Here is a 19,229-nt window from a genome sequence, read left to right on the forward strand (position 1 = left end):
ATTGACATCTGGCAAATTCAGCCGTGTTTCCTGCCCTTGCCCTTCTCCCTCTCAGAGCACTCACTCAAAAGTGTGTTTGACTTCAGAAGTCCAAGCTTCAGCCATGAGAAACCCACTCTTTTGGGCTCTGGAAGACAACATTAACCCTTTCCCTTCTGACCAGCCATATTAATTCTGGGATAGGGTGTGGAGGAGGGTGGAGCGTTACTTTCTGAACTCTTACACAAAAACATCACACATCATGGGGACTATACTTTCACACAGAATCGTAGACTGACAGTCATTTTCCACAGTTGGGATGAGTTAAGAACTCTGGAAGAATGTATTTGTTCCTCAGTGTTTCAAAGGCAGCACTAATTATCTTATAAACAATGGCTGTTTTCTTCTGCAACCTATTTCCCTAGATTTTGCTAACTTCTTATATCCCGCACAGTCCAACTTCGAATGACCAAGACTAAGGCTGGGTGTAGAAAGTGGGAGTAGGGCGAGGGCCAGTCTGAGGGGCCATTTAGAAGCTGCACTCCCAGGACGCCTGACTGGTTCAGTCAGTAAAGCATGTGAGTTTGAGACCCACATTGGGTGTAGAGATTACTTAAAAATAAAAATCCTTAAAGAAAGAATAAAAATAAAAATCTTTTAAAAAAAGTATTTATTTTGGGCACCTGGGTGGCTCAGTGGGTTGAGCCTCTGTCTTCGGTTCTGGTCATGATCTCAGGACCCTGGGATCGAGTCCTGCATCCGGCTCTCTGCTCCGCAGGGGGCCTGCTTCCCCCTGCCCCGCTCTGTCTACTTCTCTGCCTACCTGTGATCTCTCAAATAAATATATGTAAAACCTTAAAAAAAAAATTTATCTGACAGAAAGAGAACGTGCACAAGCAGGGGGAACGGGAGAGTGAGAAGCCCAATGCGGGGGCTCAATCCCAAGACCCTGGGATGATGACCCGAGCCAAAGGCAAATGCTTAACTGACTGAACCACCCAGGCGCTCCAAAAATAAAAATCTTAAAACAAAACACTGTACTCCCATACAGCCTTCCTCTTGCCATGGAGTTGTTTGTTAGTGGGGACGGAGACCTAGAGTAGTGAAACCTTTCTCTCAGCTAAGCAAGGCGCAGACCTATACCTAGCAGTTTTGGGGGCTCTTTTTGCCAGCTGGAGTGGTATTCCCCTCGGTGGCTTTGCCAAATAGGCAGCAGCTGAGGGAGGTTTCTTGGTGGCAGAGCTCAGAGGAAGAGGGAGGGGAATGGAATGTGAGCATCCAGGCCTCACCTGGAAGGGCCTGCCTTCAGACTCTGGGAGGCCCCTCTGCTCTGTGGTTTGCGTGGAGGGCCCACGGATTTGCATCCTAATGTCTTGGTTAGGACACTTCAGGGAGCCAGAGAGAGGAAGAGAGAGGGAGCACTCCCCTCTAACCACTGGACTGAACAGCTGGGCCTCCGACAGAGGCATTATTAGCATTTGAAAACCCCTCTGAAGGGGCTGAGAACTTCCTGGGGTGGGCGCTGGGGCCTGAGTGCTGAGACCCGAGGTGGCTCCACACAGAATGGGGCCGAGCATCCAGGGTATAAAGACCAGACTGGACTCAAGAATGAGCCCATTGTGGCTTTGTCCCAGGCTTGAAAACTGTGACCAAGGCTCTTTCATTGTTAAGAAAGACTGTTTCTTGGCCACAGCAGAGCTAATAAGTCTAGTTCCCCGACCAGGCAGGGCTGGGGAAGAAAACCATGTCCTAGTCTGGAAGGTTGTTTGCATCATGTGCTCTAAACCTTTCTGTGGGTAGTTGTGTGTTCTCCCCCTTCCCTCCTTTTAATTCACTCCTGGTCCCAGAGCAGTGACTGGGTCTGTCTCCCTTTTCTGCCTTAGGGTCTCCCCTTCTAGCTACCTAAATTAAGCCCCTTCCTAAATAAAGTCTGTACGAAGTATTTTTTTGGTCATTCTTACTTCATGTAAACAATTTGGGTTTGTACGACATTATTTTTAAGCCAAGGTCAGTTCTGGTTAATAAAAGGTCATGGCTCCAAACCCTTTCAGCCTTTTTCCTGTTTCCAGCTTATGTTTCTGTCAGGTTTGGCGTATATTTCTATAGACCAGACAGCTAGATGTGGGGCGGGGGTTGAGACCTGGACCAATTCTTCCTTAAACCAGGAGCGATGGTGCCACCTACTGGCTTATGCTGTGAGCTACAGGCTCTGTGGCGGGTTCTGGATTTCTGTTGGGGGCCTAGGATCTGGGCAGGAAGAGCTGTATTGTATTCCAGTACGGGAGTTACATGCAACAGGGGAAAGCAAACTGAACAGACACACTATTTTCTGCTTACAGATAAGGAAGCAGGCTTGGAAATTGTGGTTGGGCAAGTTGCCGAGGGTTATAACTAGTACAGGACAGAGGCAAAGTGAACCTCTTTGGCAAGCACCAAGGTTGGCAAGAACCGGTGGCAAGCACTGGGGTTTGCCAGAGCCAGCTGGAGACATTAGGTCATAACTGGACGGGGCACTCAGTGACCTGAGTAGTGAGGACTGTCTTCCCTCTTCAGGTTTCTGATACAGCCCTGCTGATTTGTCAGTTTGAAAGGACTCTCTGAACCTCTAACGGCTCCTTAACCCTGGTTCATTTGCATTTTTAGCAATGTTAGATAGACAATGGTAGCTGTTAAAAATGAAATTTGTTTTCATCAAATTGCTTTGAAGTTATTGTAGGCAACACTGCTTTTCCTCTTATTTTCCTCATTTAGTAGTAATATGAAATTTCCTTTTTTTGTTGTTCTTAAAGATTTTATTTATTTATTTATTTGAGAGAGAGCACGTGAGCCAGGAGAGGAGCAGAGGGAGAGGGAGAAGCAGACTCTGCACTTGGCATAGAGCCTGACCTGGGGCTCGATCCCACATTCTTAAGATCGTGACCTGAGCTGAAATCAAGAGTCAGATATTTAACCAACTGAGCCATCCAGGCACTGCTATGAAGTTTCCTTTAAACTAAATTTGTCTAGGTTTTTAAAAGTGAGTCAATCTTTTTTTTTTTAAGATTTTATTTAATTTTTTGACAGAGAGAGACACAGGGAGAAAGGGAACACAAGCAGGGAGAGTGAGAGGGAGAAGCAGGCTTCCTGCCAAGCAGGGAGCCCAAGGAAGGGCTAGGTCCCAGGACCGTGGGAGAAACAGACTCCCCACTGAGCAGGGGCCTGGTGCGGGACTCGATCCCAGGACCCTGAGATCATGACTTGAGCCGAAGGCAGATGTTTAACTGATTGTGCCACCCAGGCGCCCCTAAAAGTGAGTCAGTGTTAGGGAGAAAATACAGGTAGATTATGATACAAATGGTAAACAGAAGTGTTATGATGACTCAAACGTTTGGGAAATGTGGCACTGTGCCCACCATTACTGACTTGTCCCATGACTATGGGCAGTCTCTCTCAATGATCCTTTCCTCATTATTTTCTACTAATGTTGGTCATTCAGGTTGTATAGACCTATAACATGCTGTGATGTGTGGGCATTCTAAGTCCGGTTTCTCCCAGGCCACTGCTTACCCTGAGAAGGTAGTAACCAAGAATCTGGGATCTTGGCCTTGCTTTGCCCACTTTCCCTTTCCCCCAAGATTCCTCCATTTCTCCTACTATATTCTTTCTTCTTAACATCTCTTTGAGCTATAATTCACATACCATGTAATTCACAGTTGGGAAACCATCACCTCAGTGAACCCCAGAGCATTTTCATCACCCTCAAAAGCAATGTCATATAAGTCACTCCTTGTCCCCCCTAACCATTTTAGCCCTAGGAAACCACTACTCTCTATCTCCATAGATTTGCCTGTTCTGGACATTCCCTACAAGTAGAATCACATATGTCCTTTTGTGAGTGGCTTCTTTCACTTAGTATAATGTTTTTAGGGTTCATGTTGTAGCATGTATCAATACTTTATTTCTGTTGCCAAGTAATACTCCACTGTGTGCATATACCACATTTTATTTACTCATTCGTTGGTTGATGGACAATGCATCATTTCTGCCTTTGGGCTATTGTGAATAACATGGCTGTTGTTACCATTCATGTCCATCTGTTTGTGTGGACATGTGTTCATTTATCTTGAGTAGATACATAGGATTGGAATTGCTAGGTCATATGGCAACACCATTTTAATCATTTGAGAACTTGCCAGACTGTTTGCCAAAGTAGCTCCACTATTTTACGTTCCCACCAACAGTGCATGAGGGTTCCAGTTTCTATCCTTACCAACATTTGTTATTGCCATTGCAATTGTAGCCACCCTAGTGAGTGTGAAATGATGCTATCTCACTGTGGTTTTGATCTGCATTTCCCTAATAGCTAATCATGCTGAGCGTCTTCTCATGTGCTTAGTGGCTATTTTTATATCTTCTTTGGAGAAAAGTCTGCTCATATCCTTCACCCATTTTTAAAGTTGGATTATTTATCTTTTTATTATTGAGCTGTAAGTCTCTATATATTCTGGATACCTATCAGATATATGACTTGTAAATATTTTCTTGCATTCTGTAGGTTGCCTTTCAATTTCTTTTCTTAAAAATTGTGGTTAAAGGCACCTGGGTGGCTCAGTGGGTTAATGCCTCTGCCTTCGGCTCAGGTCATGATCCCAGGGTCCTGGGACTGAGCCCCACATCGGGCTCTCTGCTCAGCGGGGGGCCTGCTTCCTCCTCTCTCTCTCTGCCTACTTGTGATCTCTCTCTGTCAAATAAACAAATTCTTTAAAAAAAAATTGTGGTTAAATATACATAACACAAAACTTGCCATTTTAACCATTTTTTAAAGATTTTATTTATTTGACACAGAGATAGAGAAATAGTGAGAGAGAGAGCACAAGAAGGGGGAGGAGCAGGCAGAGGAAGAGGAAGAAGCAGTCTCTCCGCTGAGCAAGGATCCCATTGCGGCACTTGATCTCAGGACCCTGGGATCATGACCCCAGCCGAACGCAGACACTTAACCTACTGAGCCACAAGGTGTCCCATTTTAACCACTTTTAAGTGTACAGTTACGTGGCATTAAGTACATTTACATTGTATAACTATCGCCACCATCCATCTCTAGAACTTTATCTTCCCCGACTGAAACTCTATACCAATTAAGTGCTGACCTGAGCTAATTTTTTTGTTTAGGTTTGTATTTATTGGGATGCTTGGATGACTCAATCATTAAGTGTCTGCCTTTGGCTCAGGTCAGGGGTCCTGAAGTGGGGCTCAGTCCCAGGCCCCTGGGATCATGACCTGAGCCGAAGGTAGACGCTTAAATGACTGAGCCACCCAGGCACCCCAAGTGCTAACTTTCCATCTCCCCCCTCCTAGCCCCCAGCAAACACCCATCTACTTTCTGTTTCTGTAAATTTGAATACTCTGGTACCCCATATAAGTGGAGTCATTCTTTAGGGAATTAGCTTACTTGGCATAATGTCTTCAGGATTCATCCATCTTATAGCATGTATTGGAATGTCCTTAAAAAAAAAAAAAAGATTTTTATTTATTTATTTGACAGAGAAAGACACAGCGAGAGAGGGAACACAAGCAGGGGGAGTGAAAGAGGGAGAAGCAGGCTTCCCCCGAAGCAGGGAGCCCGATGCGGGGCTCAGTCCCAGGACCCTGGGATCATGACCTGAGCCAAAGGCAGACGCCTAATGATTGAGCCACCCAGGCACCCAAAGCATATCCTTTTTTAAGGATGAAAAATAAATACCATGTTTTGTTAATCCATTCATCCATTGATGGGGCATTGGCTTGCTTCCTTTCTCTGGCCATTGTGAATAATTCTGCTGTGAACATGGGTGTACGTGTACATGTTTGAGCCTCTGTAATTCTTTCCGGTATATACCGAGGTGTAGAATTGCTGGATCCTGTGACAAGTCTATGTTTAACCTCTGGAGGCTCCGTAACGCTGTTTTCCACAGTGGCTGTACCATCCCAGGAGCAGTGCACCCATGTTGAAAGTTTTCCCACAGCCTCACCAGCGCTTGTCGTTTTCTGGGTGGTTTTTGTTTTGTTTTATTTTATAGAACCCATCCTAATGGTTGTGACGTGGTATCTCATTGTGGCTTGGATTTGCATTTCTTTTTCCTTTCTCAGTGGTACTGTTTGCAGCACAAAAGGTTTTCATTAATGAAGTCCTGTTTTTGGATCAGTCTTTGTTGCTGGTGCTTTTGGTGTCTAAGAAACCATTGCCTAATTTAAGGTCAGAATGTTTATTTGTATGTTTCTTCTAAGAGTTTTACAGTTCCGGCTGTTACAGTTAGGCCTATGATCTATTTTAAGTTAATTTTTATTTATGGTCTAAGGAAGAGAGCCAACTTGATTCTTTCATATGTGGATTTCCAGTTGTTCCAGTACCACTTGCTGAAAAGACTGTCTTTCCTATATTGAATTGTCTTGGCACTGTTGTCGAAAATTAATTGGCTCTAAGTGTGAGGGTTTATTTCTGGACTCTAAATTCTGTTACATTGATCAAATGCCTATCCTTATGCTAGTACTACACTGGTTTTTTTTTTTTAAGACTTTAATTTTAAGCAATCTCTCCACCCAACGTGGAGCTTGAACTCACAACCCTGACATCAAGAGTTGTGTGCTCCACCGACTGAGCCAGCAGGAGCCCAGTACCACACTGTTTGGATAACTGTAGCTTTGTAGCAAGTTTGGAAATCAGGAAAATTAAGTCTTCCAACTTGGTCTTTTTCAAGCTTGTTGTGAGCTCTTCTGGGTCCCCGGCATTTTCATATGAATCTTAGGGTCATCATTTAAATTTCTGCAAAAAAGACATTTGGCATTTTTTTTTAAGATTTTATTTATTTATTTGACAGAGAGATCACAAGTGTAGGCAGAGAGGCAGGGGGAAGCAGGCTCCCCGCCGAGCAAGGAGTTTGATGCAGACCTCGATCCCAGAACCCTGGGATCACAACCTGAGCCGAAAGCAGCGGCTCAACCAACTGAGACACCCAGGCGTCCCAACATTTGGCATTTTTTGATAGGGATTGCACTGAATCTATAGATCAACTTGGGGAATGTTAATGTCAACAATATTAAGTCTTTCTGTCCATGAATATTGTGTATTTTTTCATTTATATAGGTCTTCTCTAATTCCTTTCAACAGTGTTTTATAGTTTTCAGAGTACAAGTTTTGCATTTTTGGGGGTCAAATTTATGCCTGAGCACTGTTTTCTTTTTTATGCTATTGTAAACAAAAATTTTCTTAATTTTATTTTCAGATTGTTCATTGCAAGTGCACAGAAACACAAGTGATTTTTCTACATTGCTGCTATACCCTGCAACCTTGCTGAACTTGTTTATCCTGGTAGTTTTTCAGTGGTTTCCTTAGGGTTTTCTTTGTACAAGATTGTGTCATCAGCAAACGTAGTTTTATTTTCTGTCCAGTTTACCTGGATTTTGTTTATTTTTCCTTGCCTAACTGCCCTGGTTAGAACCCCTAATACAATGTTAAATAGAAGTGATAAGAGTGGGCATCTCTGTTATGTTCCTGATCTTAGAGGAAAATAATTCAGTCTTAACTATCAAGTGTGCTGTTAGCTGTAGGATTTTTGTAGATGCCCTTTTATAGATTGAGGAAGTTCATATCTCTTCCTAGTTTGAGTGTTTTTATCATAAAAGAGTATTAGATTTTGCAAATACTTTTCTATGTCTATTGAGATGATCATGTGGGGGTTTTTTTTATCTTCATTCTATTGATACATTACATTGGTTTTCTTAGGTTACATCAATCTTGTATTTCTTAAATCCCACTTGGTCATTATGTATAACCTCTTTTTATATGTTGTTGTGTTCAATTTGCTACTGTTTACTGAGGATTTTTGTGTCTATGCATAAGGGATAATGGTCTCTGGCTTTCTTTTCTTGTAATGCCTTTGTCTGGCTTTGGTAGCAGGGTAATATTGGTTTTATAGAAAGAATTGGCAAGTGTTATCTCTTTTATTTTTTTGAAAAATTTGTGATGAATTGGTATTAATTCTTTAAATGTTTGGTAGAATTTATCAGTGAAGCCATCGGGGGTAAGCTTATTATGGGGTAAGCTTTTGAACTACTAATTCAATTATTTTACTTGTTGCTTTGTTTCTAACTTGCAGATCATGCAAGCTACTTGTAAACACATATTTCTGTAAAAGGAGAAGGAATCTGGGAAGAGTGGGCACAGCAGGAATTGGGAAATTTGAAGGTTTCTAATTGGCTCTGGCTAGAGCTCTGCCTTCTCTCCCTTTATCTCCCCATGTCTCCTAGAGGAAGTAGTCTTCCTTCACCTTCATGAATGAATGCTTTTGAAGTTAGGACCAAAAAGATGGAAAAAGTAGTTGGTCTACCCACACCTGACACCGGAAGGGAGTTAGTATTCAGACCAAGATAAGGGAGAGCACAAGCTCTCTCAGGCCTCCTTGGGAGGCCTTGGGCTGTTGTATGTGGATGTGTGTGTGTGTGTGTGTGTTTTCATATTCTGCCTTGCCTTAAATATTGATCAAAAGTGAAGAGTCCCCAGCTGTTGAGGATCCCAGATCATAAGTGATAGACCACGATGAAACACCATACCGCTGTTTGAAGAATGAGGTAGCAGGTGCTTGGGAGATGCAGTCAGTTGAGCGTCCAGCTCTTGGTTTTGGCTCAGGTCATGATCTCAGGGTCCTGGGACCGAATCATGCATCATGCTCAGTGGGGAGCCTGCTTCTCCCTCTGCCATCCCCCACCCTACCCCAAACCAAACATGTTCCTGCTTGCCAGTTCTGCCAGCCTTCAATAGAAAAGGACAGGCTGCTACTGCGGCTGCTCACTCGGCCTGGCACATCCAAAGACTTACTTGGGGTTGGGGAGCCAGCTTGTGTACCCCACGCCAGCTTGTGTACGCTCTCTTTCTCTCTCTGACAAATAAAATCTTTAAAAAAAAATTAAAAATGTAGGGACACCTGGGTGGCTCAGTATGTTAAAGCCTCTGCCTTCGGCCCAGGTCATGATCCCAGGGTCCTGGGATCGAGCCCTGCATCGGGCTCTCTGCTCAGCAGGGAGCCTGCTTCCTCCTCTCTGTCTCTCTGTCTTCCTCCTCTCTGTTTTTCTGCGTACTTGTGATCTCTGTCTGTCAAATAAATAAATAAAAATCTTAAAAAAAATTAAAAATGTGTAAAGCAGTGTGCTGCCATTTTGTTAGGAAAACAAGGAGGAGGGACCCTGTAGATGCACACAGGCTGGTAAATGCAGAGTACCTTTGGAAGGGTACCGAACAGAAGAGTCAGGGGTAGGGGGGACTTCATACCCCATGGGTGTTTTCTTCCTTGTGTCTGTGCTGTCCTCAGCAGTGTTTTTGAAGTGCTGAGCCTCTGCGAAGCACAGTGGTGAGGCTCTGAGCTGGCTGCGTTTGCATGTTTCCCTTGGTCAGCCCAGGCATCGTGTCCTGTGATTTCATGGAAACACCCGCCCCTCCAGACTGTCCATCTGGGCAGAGGTGTGTAGGGCACCGTCCGGACCTCCATGTACTTGAAACCTCCAGTGTTCCTCAGGAATCCCTCCATCTGTCTACCTGTGGGAAACCAGTGGCCAAGCTCAAGAGCCCTCCACAGGTGGTTCCTTTCAGAAACACTTCTACCAGCACAGGAAAGGACTGGGACCAGGGCTGTGCTTTCCCAGGTGAAGTGCTTTCACTAACCCCCAGCCTCCCTGAGGACTTCTGGCCACATGGCCCCACATGGAAGCACCTTGTTCTTTCCTGGCAGACCTGATCATGGCTCCCCAACCCCAAATAAGTCTTTGGATGTGCCAGACTGAGTGAGCAGCCGCGGTAGCAGCCTGTCATTTTCTATCGAAGGCTGGCAGAATTGGCAAGCAGGAACACATTTGGTTTGGGGGAAATAGCCACAATCTTTCCTCCTGTACAGGCGAATGCTTCCTCTGGAAGATGGGGGAGCTTCCCAGCCTGGGCTTCTCTGCTGGAAGCAAGGCCTCCAACACTCATGTCTGTCCCGCAGAGAACACCTTCTGCAGCGGGGACCACGTGTCTTGGCACAGCCCTTTGGATAACAGCGAGTCGAGGATTCAGCACATGCTGCTGACCGAGGACCCACAGATGCAACCTGTGCAGACACCCTTTGGGGTAGTTACGTTCCTCCAGGTGAGGCTGGGATTGGACAGGGGCTCGAGCCTTCTCTGGGGGAAAAGCCTTTGTAGTACAGGAGAGCTTGGGTAGGGAGTATGAAGGCAACAGATTTCCTTGTCTTCTTGCATTTTCTCTTCCCTCTGCTGGCTCATGAGATTCGGATGGTCTTGTTTAGCCTGCTGCAATGGGGGAAGGAGAAAAGGGAAAGGGCCACGGTGGGGTGTGGGGCGGGTTTGGATGGCTGTAGTTGAGCGGCTAAGGCTAACAAGGCAGGTATTTTGGTGAGCTGATGAAGACCCAGACAGCCGCAGGCACGGGACCACCCAGCAGGAAGACAGCTTTGGGCTGGCCTTACCCTTGCCCAGGGGGAGAGTGCTAGGCCACCCCCGATGCAGCTGGGTTTGTGATCAGGCTGGGTCTGTGTGAAGGTTCCCTTGTTTCCCTTGAGGTTTACACAAAGGCCCCGCCTCTGAGGAGGAAAGAAAGAACTTTTCTGCAAACTGCTAGGGCCCTTTGGTTGTGGTTTGAAGCTTGAAGGGCCTCAGAATCTCCTGTGTTTACGTTCCCTGTGATCCTAACCTAGGCCAGAACATCTCCCTAAACCTACCCTGGCTCCAGAGATGGGGGCTGAGGACCCATTCTGATGTTCACCTCTGCAGTAAGGGGCTAGTCATTGTGTCACCCAGACACCTGACCCACTGTAGTAGGACAAGGGTCAGCCCTCAGTGCCCTGTCTGTAGACTCTTCCACCTCCTAAGGAAACCATCCCATTTTGGACAGACAAGCCCCTGACCCTAGATCCTGCCTGTGGTCCCCCGACTTGAGTTGACCCTAAAAGAGCCAAGGCGGTGGTCCTCCTCGATGGGTGGAAGGAATGGCTGTTAACACGCAATGGCATCTTGTCCCTGGGTCTCAGATTGTTGGTGTCTGCACCGAGGAGCTCCACGCAGCCCAGCAGTGGAACGGGCAGGGCATCTTGGAGCTGCTGCGGACGGTGCCCGTGTGAGTACACACCCGCCCTGTGAGGTGGGGCCTGGCTTCCTGGGCCTGGGGGTGGGAGTTCCTCCTTACCCCCAAATGTGGGCTTCCCTTTACATTGTTTTTCAGGCACTGGTTTTTCACATCAGGGACTCCTGATGATTCACTCCCTGACAGTCCCTGACTTCGAACTGCTCTCCTGTGTTCTGGGCCTGCACAGGGAAGTCTAAAGGCCCACCCCATCAGCCCTAGACCCTCAGTTACCATCCTGTCCCCTTTCCTTGTCCACAGCGCTGGCGGCCCCTGGCTGATAACTGACATGCGGAGGGGAGAGACCATATTTGAGATCGATCCACACCTGCAAGTATGTCTTGAGTGAGGAAAACCTTTCTAGCACACTATGCCTAGGCCTCTTCCAAATAATACTAGCTTTCATGCTGGGAAAACGGAGGAGCTTTATTTGTGAATGATCAGAACTCTGGCATGATTTGGAACTTATCTCCTGAATTCTGCAGAGCACGTAGGGAGCAGAGAGCTCAGGCCAGGAAAGCTTGCCTCAGACACATGGTTTTTGGGATTTAAAAGGAATGGGATTAAATTGACTTTGACAGTACAAAGAGATGGAAATGTATAATACTGAGATTGTTTGGGATGATACTACAGTCATAGCTTGGTTGAAATCATAAAAAAAATGAGGATCCGTGCTTACTCTGATACCTTAAAATATAAGAGCAATTCTCGAGATAATGGAACTACATCAAAGAAGCAAACTGGAAATTGTTTGTACCAGTAAAAAAAAAATAAAATAAAGTAAAAAAAAAAAAAGGTGGGGGGAGAAAGGATGAATTTTACTGTATGCAAGTCATACATCAATAAACCTGACTTTAAAAAAACGTAAGATCACCAGCTTTTCACTATAGAACATCGATAACGGCATGTTCCAGTATTCGTCCTCCCATTTCCCCCTTCTTCAAAAAACAGACCTTCCTTCAGGGAGCCACCTCCCTACTGCCAGCACCCTGTAACACCCAGGATGGGTGATACTGACCCCATGCCCCAGCTGTAGTAGGTTGTGATTGGCCAAGTGATCACACACCCCTTTTAGATACAGCTTCAGCTTGGGCCATCAGAACTCCTGGCTCCCCTCCTGGGCAGGATGGTGTTCCTAGATATATAAAGGAAGTCTGTATATAGGCAGGCCTGCAGTTGCCCACTCACTGTGGCCCAGCTGTGCAGGGACATCTTTGATTTCTTAGAAGAAACATGCTTTGCATGCAAGTTAATTTTGAAAACCACTAGAGCATATCTTCCTTCCTAATGGGCCACTCATGAAAGAGGGCATTAGATGGCTAAGAACGTTCCTGGCATGTATGCACTTCCTTCTACTTCCCCCGACCAGTTGTAGGCCATTGCCATCTCCGAACCTTGCATGTCTCTCAAAGTCCGGGAGGCTGTGGGCAGCCGCCAGGAGCTCCATGTCCTCCAGGAGGGACTTGAGGTGGCAAGGGAAAGGTAGCAGGCAGACATACAGCCAGCAGTGCCTGGGGGTTCTTCACTGTAGACCTGTTGCGTTCTGGGGCAGAAGCCCTACTCATTCACACATGATGCTCCTCTATTTTCCTAGTGGCTTTAACACGGAAGTTTTCACGTTGCCGCCAGGATCCTCTGTTACCTCTACGTTAAAGTTGGTTTCCCTATAGCTTCTGCTTATGCAAAAACCAGGAACCGTGAAGGCCACGTTTCCCCACGTCCTTGTTCTGCAGCTACACTGGGATCCAGCATGGGGCACCGCGGGCTGTTGGTTAGCCCTGGTCATAAGTGCCAAGCACTAAGAAAGAACTTGGTCATTTGACTGGTAGGGTAAGCGGCCCATCCTTTGCATGCCAAGAACAGTTCTCCATCCTAGTCTTTGGGCTCTGCTGAGACCAGCCAGCAAGATCCAGAACACCCAGTGGTCTTTAAAAGCAAGTGGTGGGGGGAAGGGGCTGGCTCAGTAGGTGGGGCATTTGACTCTTGATCTCAGGGATCATAAGTTCATGTGCCATGTTGGGCCTGGAGTTTACTTAAAAATAAAAAAATTAAAATTTAAAAAAAAGTAAGCAAGGGGACATCGGTGAGAAAGCCCAGTTTTGTTTTTTTTTCCTGGTGGCCCTGTGCACCAAGTAGGAACTCTTCAGTGCTCATCTGTAGCTGTCTGGGGCCTGCTTGCAGGCGGTTCATTGTAGAGCTGTCTTCTCTTCCTTTGCTCTGAGCTCCGCTGCCAGCCAGCTGTTGTGCTTTAAAAAGTCCCTTAACATCTCTGGGCCCTAACTCTTTCTTTTTTACTTACAAAATAAATGGGCTGAACTAGTTGAGTCAAGGGGCATCCTCAGCTCTTTGCTTAGGTGAGGGGCCTCAGGGCAGCCAGTGGAAAGGGTAAAGCTCAGACTCTACCCTGAGCAGAGCAAGGCCCGCCCACTCCTGCCTGGAACACAGAGCTGCTCCTGTCCAGTCAGCCTCTCCCTGTCTCTGCTCAGGATCCCCAGCTTTGGGGTGCTTGGCTGGCTCAGTCAGTAGAGCATGGGACTCTTGATCTTAGAGTTTTAAGTTAGATCCCCACATTGGGTGTAGAGATTATTTAAAAATAAAATCTTAAAAAAAAAAAAAAAAAAAGGATCCCATCTTTGCCCAGGCTGATTATAGCTCTGGAAAGGAGGAAAGTATGACTCTCGGAAAGGAGGCATCAGGGCAGGGCCATCTGCTGACTGGCCCCAAGAAATAAGGACCTTCCCTCTTGTTCCCACAGATAGGCTTCCTGGCCGAGCCCCAGGCCCATGTGGTGCCTGTGGAGGCCCCGGCCGGAGGGTCAGGCGGAGAGGGAGCTACAGATTCTCACTGAGGTGCTTTCAACTCACGAGCCTTATTTGGCCCACATGGCTGTTTATAAGCAGCGTTGCTAGAGCCTTCCAGATGACCTTTAATCCAATGCCCAGCATCACAGAACTATGTTTTACCAGAAATCCCAGGGATGTTTGGGTACAGCTCTTCCTTGAGGCCATTTGGAGCGTGTTGGGACTCCACAGTGCCAAGGCCTACACAAAGGCAAGGCCTCTGATGGGGTCTGCAGATGGCCACTGCCCTCCAGGCCCCCATCTCAGTCTAAGAAATGGAAAAGAAACTCCATCCAGAGTCCTTTGCCAAACAAGTTAGTGATGCAGCTAGGGGAAGTCCTGCCCTGCTGCTGCTCTCTGGCAGTGCTTTTCTGGGTGACCACACCCTCTGCTGTTAGAAGAGGGAACTGCAGGTGTGAGGTCTGAGGAGTTGGGCCCAGTCCTGGCCTCTCCTGCCTGTGGCTGGCTTCCACCCTGTCTTCTGTGGCAGTAACTGGAGGGTTCTTCCTGAATGACAGGGGGTAGAGGAAGGACTTTGCCTTTCCTCAGGGCCGTAGTGCCACATCAGCTCCATGGGCCAGCATGGGGTGGCCAGTTAGGGCCCTGAAACAGGTATACAGGTGGTTTTACTGCAAGGTCCAGGTAGAAGACGAGCTTTCCTTGGGATTTTCATGCTTCCTGGCTTCCCCTGATCCCTGGTTCCCCCAGAGGAGTCAGTGGCTGGCAGAGACCATCATGCGTTAGCAACCAGGGCAGAATAAGATCAGACATCCTGCTCTTCCAGCACCTGTTCCACGCTCAGCACCTTCAAGAACTCGGTGAATACCGGAAAGGTGGTGGTGACCTTGGGACACTGGTTCGCTGAAGGAACTCTGGCTCTTTGGTTCTTTCCAAGCAGGAGAGAGTTGACAAAGGCATCGAGACAGATGGCTCTAACCTGAGCGGTGTCAGCGCCAAGTGTGCCTGGGATGACCTGAGCCGGCCCCCTGAGGACGACGAGGACAGCCGGAGCATCTGTATCGGCACGCAGCCACGGCGGCTCTCTGGCAAGGGTAGCTGCAACCACCCAGCCCTCCCTTCACCTTTCCCCAGGCCCGGTTTTCAGGCTCTCTTCTCTGCGATGGGGCTATCGCATCGGCAGCCCATTCAGTAGTTCCTTTCCTGGCAGGACTGAAACAGCAGGAGAGGTCTTCCAGCAGCGTGGCACGAAGGGAGCTCTATTGGCCCATTTCTCTTGTGTTTCCTGTGTGTATTTCAGATGCACCGCCAGCAGTGAGCATTGTATTTTAGATTTGTCCCCTTGCAATCTGAGGTCATGGAGGTGAGTGGAAGCCATAGAACAGTTACAGGAAAAGGCCATAGTCCACCCAATTCTGAAAGAACAAGCATCAGCCACCCACAGAATTGAAACAGGGCCCAGCTCTGGCCTGAAAGCCATGCCAGACCCGAGAATCACTGGCCTCAGGCCCTCCCAGGCCTTAGCTGAGAGAGGCCTGAGTGTGGGACCAACACACAAACTTCCCTGCCTCCCTGTCCTACAGATACAGTGTGAGGGGCCATGTGCGGGGTACCCTATACCCACTGCCTTCTGCATGGGGCCTTGGGGAAGAAGGATGTGGCTCTCCTGCCGGAAGCTCACCAAGGTGGTCTTGGTTGTAGAAACAGCTATGATTCTTAGCAAAGGGCATCCCTACCCAACTCCAAAAGGAAAGCAGCCATTTACCTATATGTATGTTGATAGCTTGTTTTTCTACTTTCTTTGTCTAGTTCCTCCCACCTACCTACAGTCCTGAACAAAATGCCTGCACATGTGATAGCACTTATGGGAGCTATACTCTTTGCCTAAAGGACAACTTAAGCTCCTAGTGCAAATATCAACCCCCTTTTGCCTTCCTGCTTGTTCTGATAGTGTGCTAAGAAGCCCATGGGAGGTTCCGAGAGAAAGCATACAGTCATTAAAATCATTCAGTTGCTTTTGACGAGAAAGATAATTTAAGGAAGGACTCATAGTCTTATCCAAAATTTCAGCCATTATTGGCTAATTTTTTCAAAAAATTAAAGAAGTAACCCGTATCACTGTAACAAGTCAGACAGTTAGAAAAGTTAGTATTATCACCTCTGTAGTCCACTCTAAGCCCATCCTTTGAGCAACCAGCATTAATCTGCTTTTTTGGATGTGTTTGCTCTTTGTATAGGTAAATCTCGGACCAAAAATCTCTATAACGGACCAGAGTAGTGACCTTCACCCCAAAGTTCAACAAAGCACCTTGCAAAAGTCCCACCTAGAGATTCCTCTCTCACCCTCTTGGCCCTTGGCAGACCCATGGACAAGCAGGGTTCCCTGGGACCAAAATGGGATGACCTCAGCTGAGGTCATCACTGGCCCACTGGCCCACCCAAGGAGAAAGGTGGTAGGGTATCATCTGACCACCCAGAGTCTAAAAAATGCGTAAGAGTTCATTCATGGCAGAGCACTTATAGCCTTAGTGGCATCCATCGCAGTGGGCAGAATCCCCAGGTGGGCTTGGGCAGTGGCAAAGACCTTGTTAGTCACTGTCTGGAGCTATGTTAAGGGTCAGTCTGGGGCCTATGTAACAGGAAGGGGAAGGACAGTGAAGAGCCCATGTTGGAAGGTGCCCTTCTGAAGTCCAGAGGCCACTCCCTTGTCTTCTGCAAGAGTGGCACTCTTCAAACCAGAAATTCCTTGAGAGCACGGTTGCCTCATCTGGCCTGTGTCCTCACAGTGCTCTCACTCATCTCTCAAGGCTGACGTCTAGAGTGGGTTCACGGGTTTCCTAGGACCTTTTCCTAGCATGACTGCAGAGCCCGGTTCCAAGCACAGGGTTGAGGGATGTTAGGAGCCCAAAGGGCCATCAGGCAACTTAGTGGTGTCGTTGCAGACACGGAGCAGATCCGGGAGACCCTGAGGAGAGGACTTGAGATCAACAGCAAACCTGTCCTTCCGCCAATCAACCCTCAACGGCAGAATGGCTTCACCCACGACAGGGCCCCGTAAGTTCCTGGTCCACAGAGGGGATTCGTAGAGCTTCCTGAGAGCAGCATTCCTGGGCTGGTACAAGGGAGGCAGTTTTATCCTAAAGTGTCTGTTCCTGGAGCTTGCATGAAAGAGAACAATGCCAATAGCCCTTGCTGGATGGACCCAGGGTCTCTGGGGCACACAGACCTGTGGGTCATAGGAAAGGGCCTCAGAGGGGACCCAGCAGCCCAGGAATATAAACATCAGTAAATATTTACACGCGCTGTGTGAGCAGACAGGAGGCCAAGTTGGGGCAAAATCCCAGCCTTGAGGGAGCCCATTGTGCTGAGCACGACTCCCCTCCTTATCTCGGCCTCGGCCAGAGTTGCCCTTCCTTCCTTCCTGGAGCCTGGTCTCCGGCTGATAGCTGCGGCCCCAGGGGCCTCCCTGTCTGGCCAGCCCCATAGTGGATGCCTGCTGCTGAGGCCCTTCTTCCTGCCTTCCTTCCATGGGGCCCAGAGAAGGGAAGGGAAGTCCTTTGCAGGCCTCTGCTGCCCGTCTAGGGGCCCCTGTAGCCCTTTGGGACAGACTGTGGCTACCTCCAGCGGTCAGGTCCTCTTCCTGCTGACCTCTCTTCCTCTGATAGGGGATGAATGGTAGGCAGGGCTGGAGCTGGGCCCCCCTTCTGCCCTTTGAATCAGGAAAGCTGTAGGGAATAGCTGCTGGCAGGGGATGCCTGGGAGCCGGCAGCCCAGAGCAGAAACCTTGCCTGCCAGGGAGGAAGTTGCTGTGCCCTGGGCTCAAAAGGAAGCACAGCACTCCTGCAAGAGCAGGGTGATCTGTCCTTCTTCTGAGAAGTCTTTATTACACGCTTGCTGTGTGGCAAGCTCAGGGCCCAGGGGGCCATCCAGGATACAGGCTCTTCCTTTGGAGGTGCAGGAACTGAAATGGTGTGAGTGGAGCTGTAGATGCATTTCGTTGGAAATAGCCACGTCTTTGAATTCTAGCTTCAGCTGCTCATCCACAACCCCCAGAAGTGGTCGTGATCTAGCAGTCTACGGAAAAGACAAGTCAGGATGATCTGGAATAGTTAGGGAGGGCTTCTTGGAAGAGGAAGAACATGAGATGGAGACAGCCCTTAAAGTTGCCCTAGAATTTTCAAGCAGGAGAAGGAGCTGACAGTGCTGGAACAGGGGAGGCCTGGCTAGCTAAAGTCAAGGCTACAACCTGGGAGCAGACTGTGGGGGAGGGAGAGTTACTCTGGATGCCCAAGATGGCTCACCTGGAGTCTGGCGTCCAGAAGTCATGCAAGTTGAGCTTCTTGGCAAGAGTCCGGAGAAGCCTCCACTGCCATGTCTGAGCAGCTTTCAGCTCCAGCCAGTGGGTTTCTCTAGCCATCTGCTTTGAAGTAGCTGGCGTGACGCACCATGATCTTCCTCTGGCAGCAGCAGGTGACCAGGCTGAGGTGTGGGGCATCTGGAAGCTCTCCACCTGGGACTCTGGACCCTGTCCTGGGGCCATGCTTCTTCCCATGCCCTGAGCTTGGCTTCACCCTCTAGGCCCCGTGGGCACTGGTCGGGAGGCTGGGAGGTACTTGAAGGCTTAAAGGCTCCAGTCTATCGCCTATGACTTGTAGACGGTCTCAGTTCAGATGGCCCTGTCACCTCTGGGAGGTCCAGGTTTCCGGGCAGAAGGGCAGGGGCTCCTGCAGAGACACACCCCACTGGCCGCTCCTGTATATGTGGAGCAGGCTTGAGATCTCACTCGCCATCCCGGCCAGGCGTTCAGCTGCTGCACTTGAGGGGGAAGGGGACACAGGGCTCAGGCTTCTGGATGCATATATACAGTCCAGACTCAGCCCAGCCCTGACGGTGAGAGGGGCGCTGGGTCTGGTCCGAGGGCTATCAGTAGACACCAGGTAAGAGCTACAGCCTCCACCTTTGGCCTGAGGCAACTGAGCTACAAATAGATGAGGAGTGCCAGCCCTGTGGGGTCCCCTCCCCTTCCTGCAGCTCCAGTGACCGGTCAGGTACCCACAGTGCTGAATCTGCAGTCCGGAGGGAATCAGAATGTCTCTCTGAGGTTCTCAGAGCTAGTTATCAATTTGTTAGCCATTGGTTGAGAAGTGGTTCCTCTTGCTTTGCCAAGATCCTTTTCCAGCACACCCCACAAAGTGTCTCACGGCTCTAGCTCGAGGTTATCTTATGATCAATGATGACAGACTCCATTTAGATCAGCAAGCACGATTGTAATATCTGTGCTGCCCACTCTGGGACCTGACCCCGTTTCAGATAAACCACATGGACTG

The 19,229-nt window shown here is 48.3% G+C and overlaps 1 protein-coding gene across 3 annotated transcripts in view; it reads left to right on the forward strand.

Annotated features, from left to right (window-relative positions):
- The window catches only part of SUFU (SUFU negative regulator of hedgehog signaling), a 115,904-nt gene that overhangs the window by 68,234 nt on the left and 28,441 nt on the right, over positions 1-19,229 (forward strand). For 2 of the 3 annotated variants that reach the window (XR_007122629.1, XM_047701804.1), the window contains exons 4-8: positions 9,969-10,111; positions 11,013-11,098; positions 11,366-11,438; positions 14,840-14,996; positions 16,845-16,956. Coding sequence is in view for 2 of the 3 variants with exons in the window: in XM_047701804.1 (XP_047557760.1) it covers positions 9,969-10,111; positions 11,013-11,098; positions 11,366-11,438; positions 14,840-14,996; positions 16,845-16,956 (571 nt within the window). In the remaining variant the exon portion in view is untranslated. The remainder of the gene's footprint in view (positions 1-9,968; positions 10,112-11,012; positions 11,099-11,365; positions 11,439-14,839; positions 14,997-16,844; positions 16,957-19,229) is intronic. The other variant, XM_047701805.1, reaches the window with a different exon arrangement.

Source organism: Lutra lutra, chromosome 14 (genome assembly GCF_902655055.1).
Source record: "Lutra lutra chromosome 14, mLutLut1.2, whole genome shotgun sequence".
In the NCBI taxonomy this organism is placed as follows: Eukaryota; Metazoa; Chordata; class Mammalia; order Carnivora; family Mustelidae; genus Lutra; species Lutra lutra.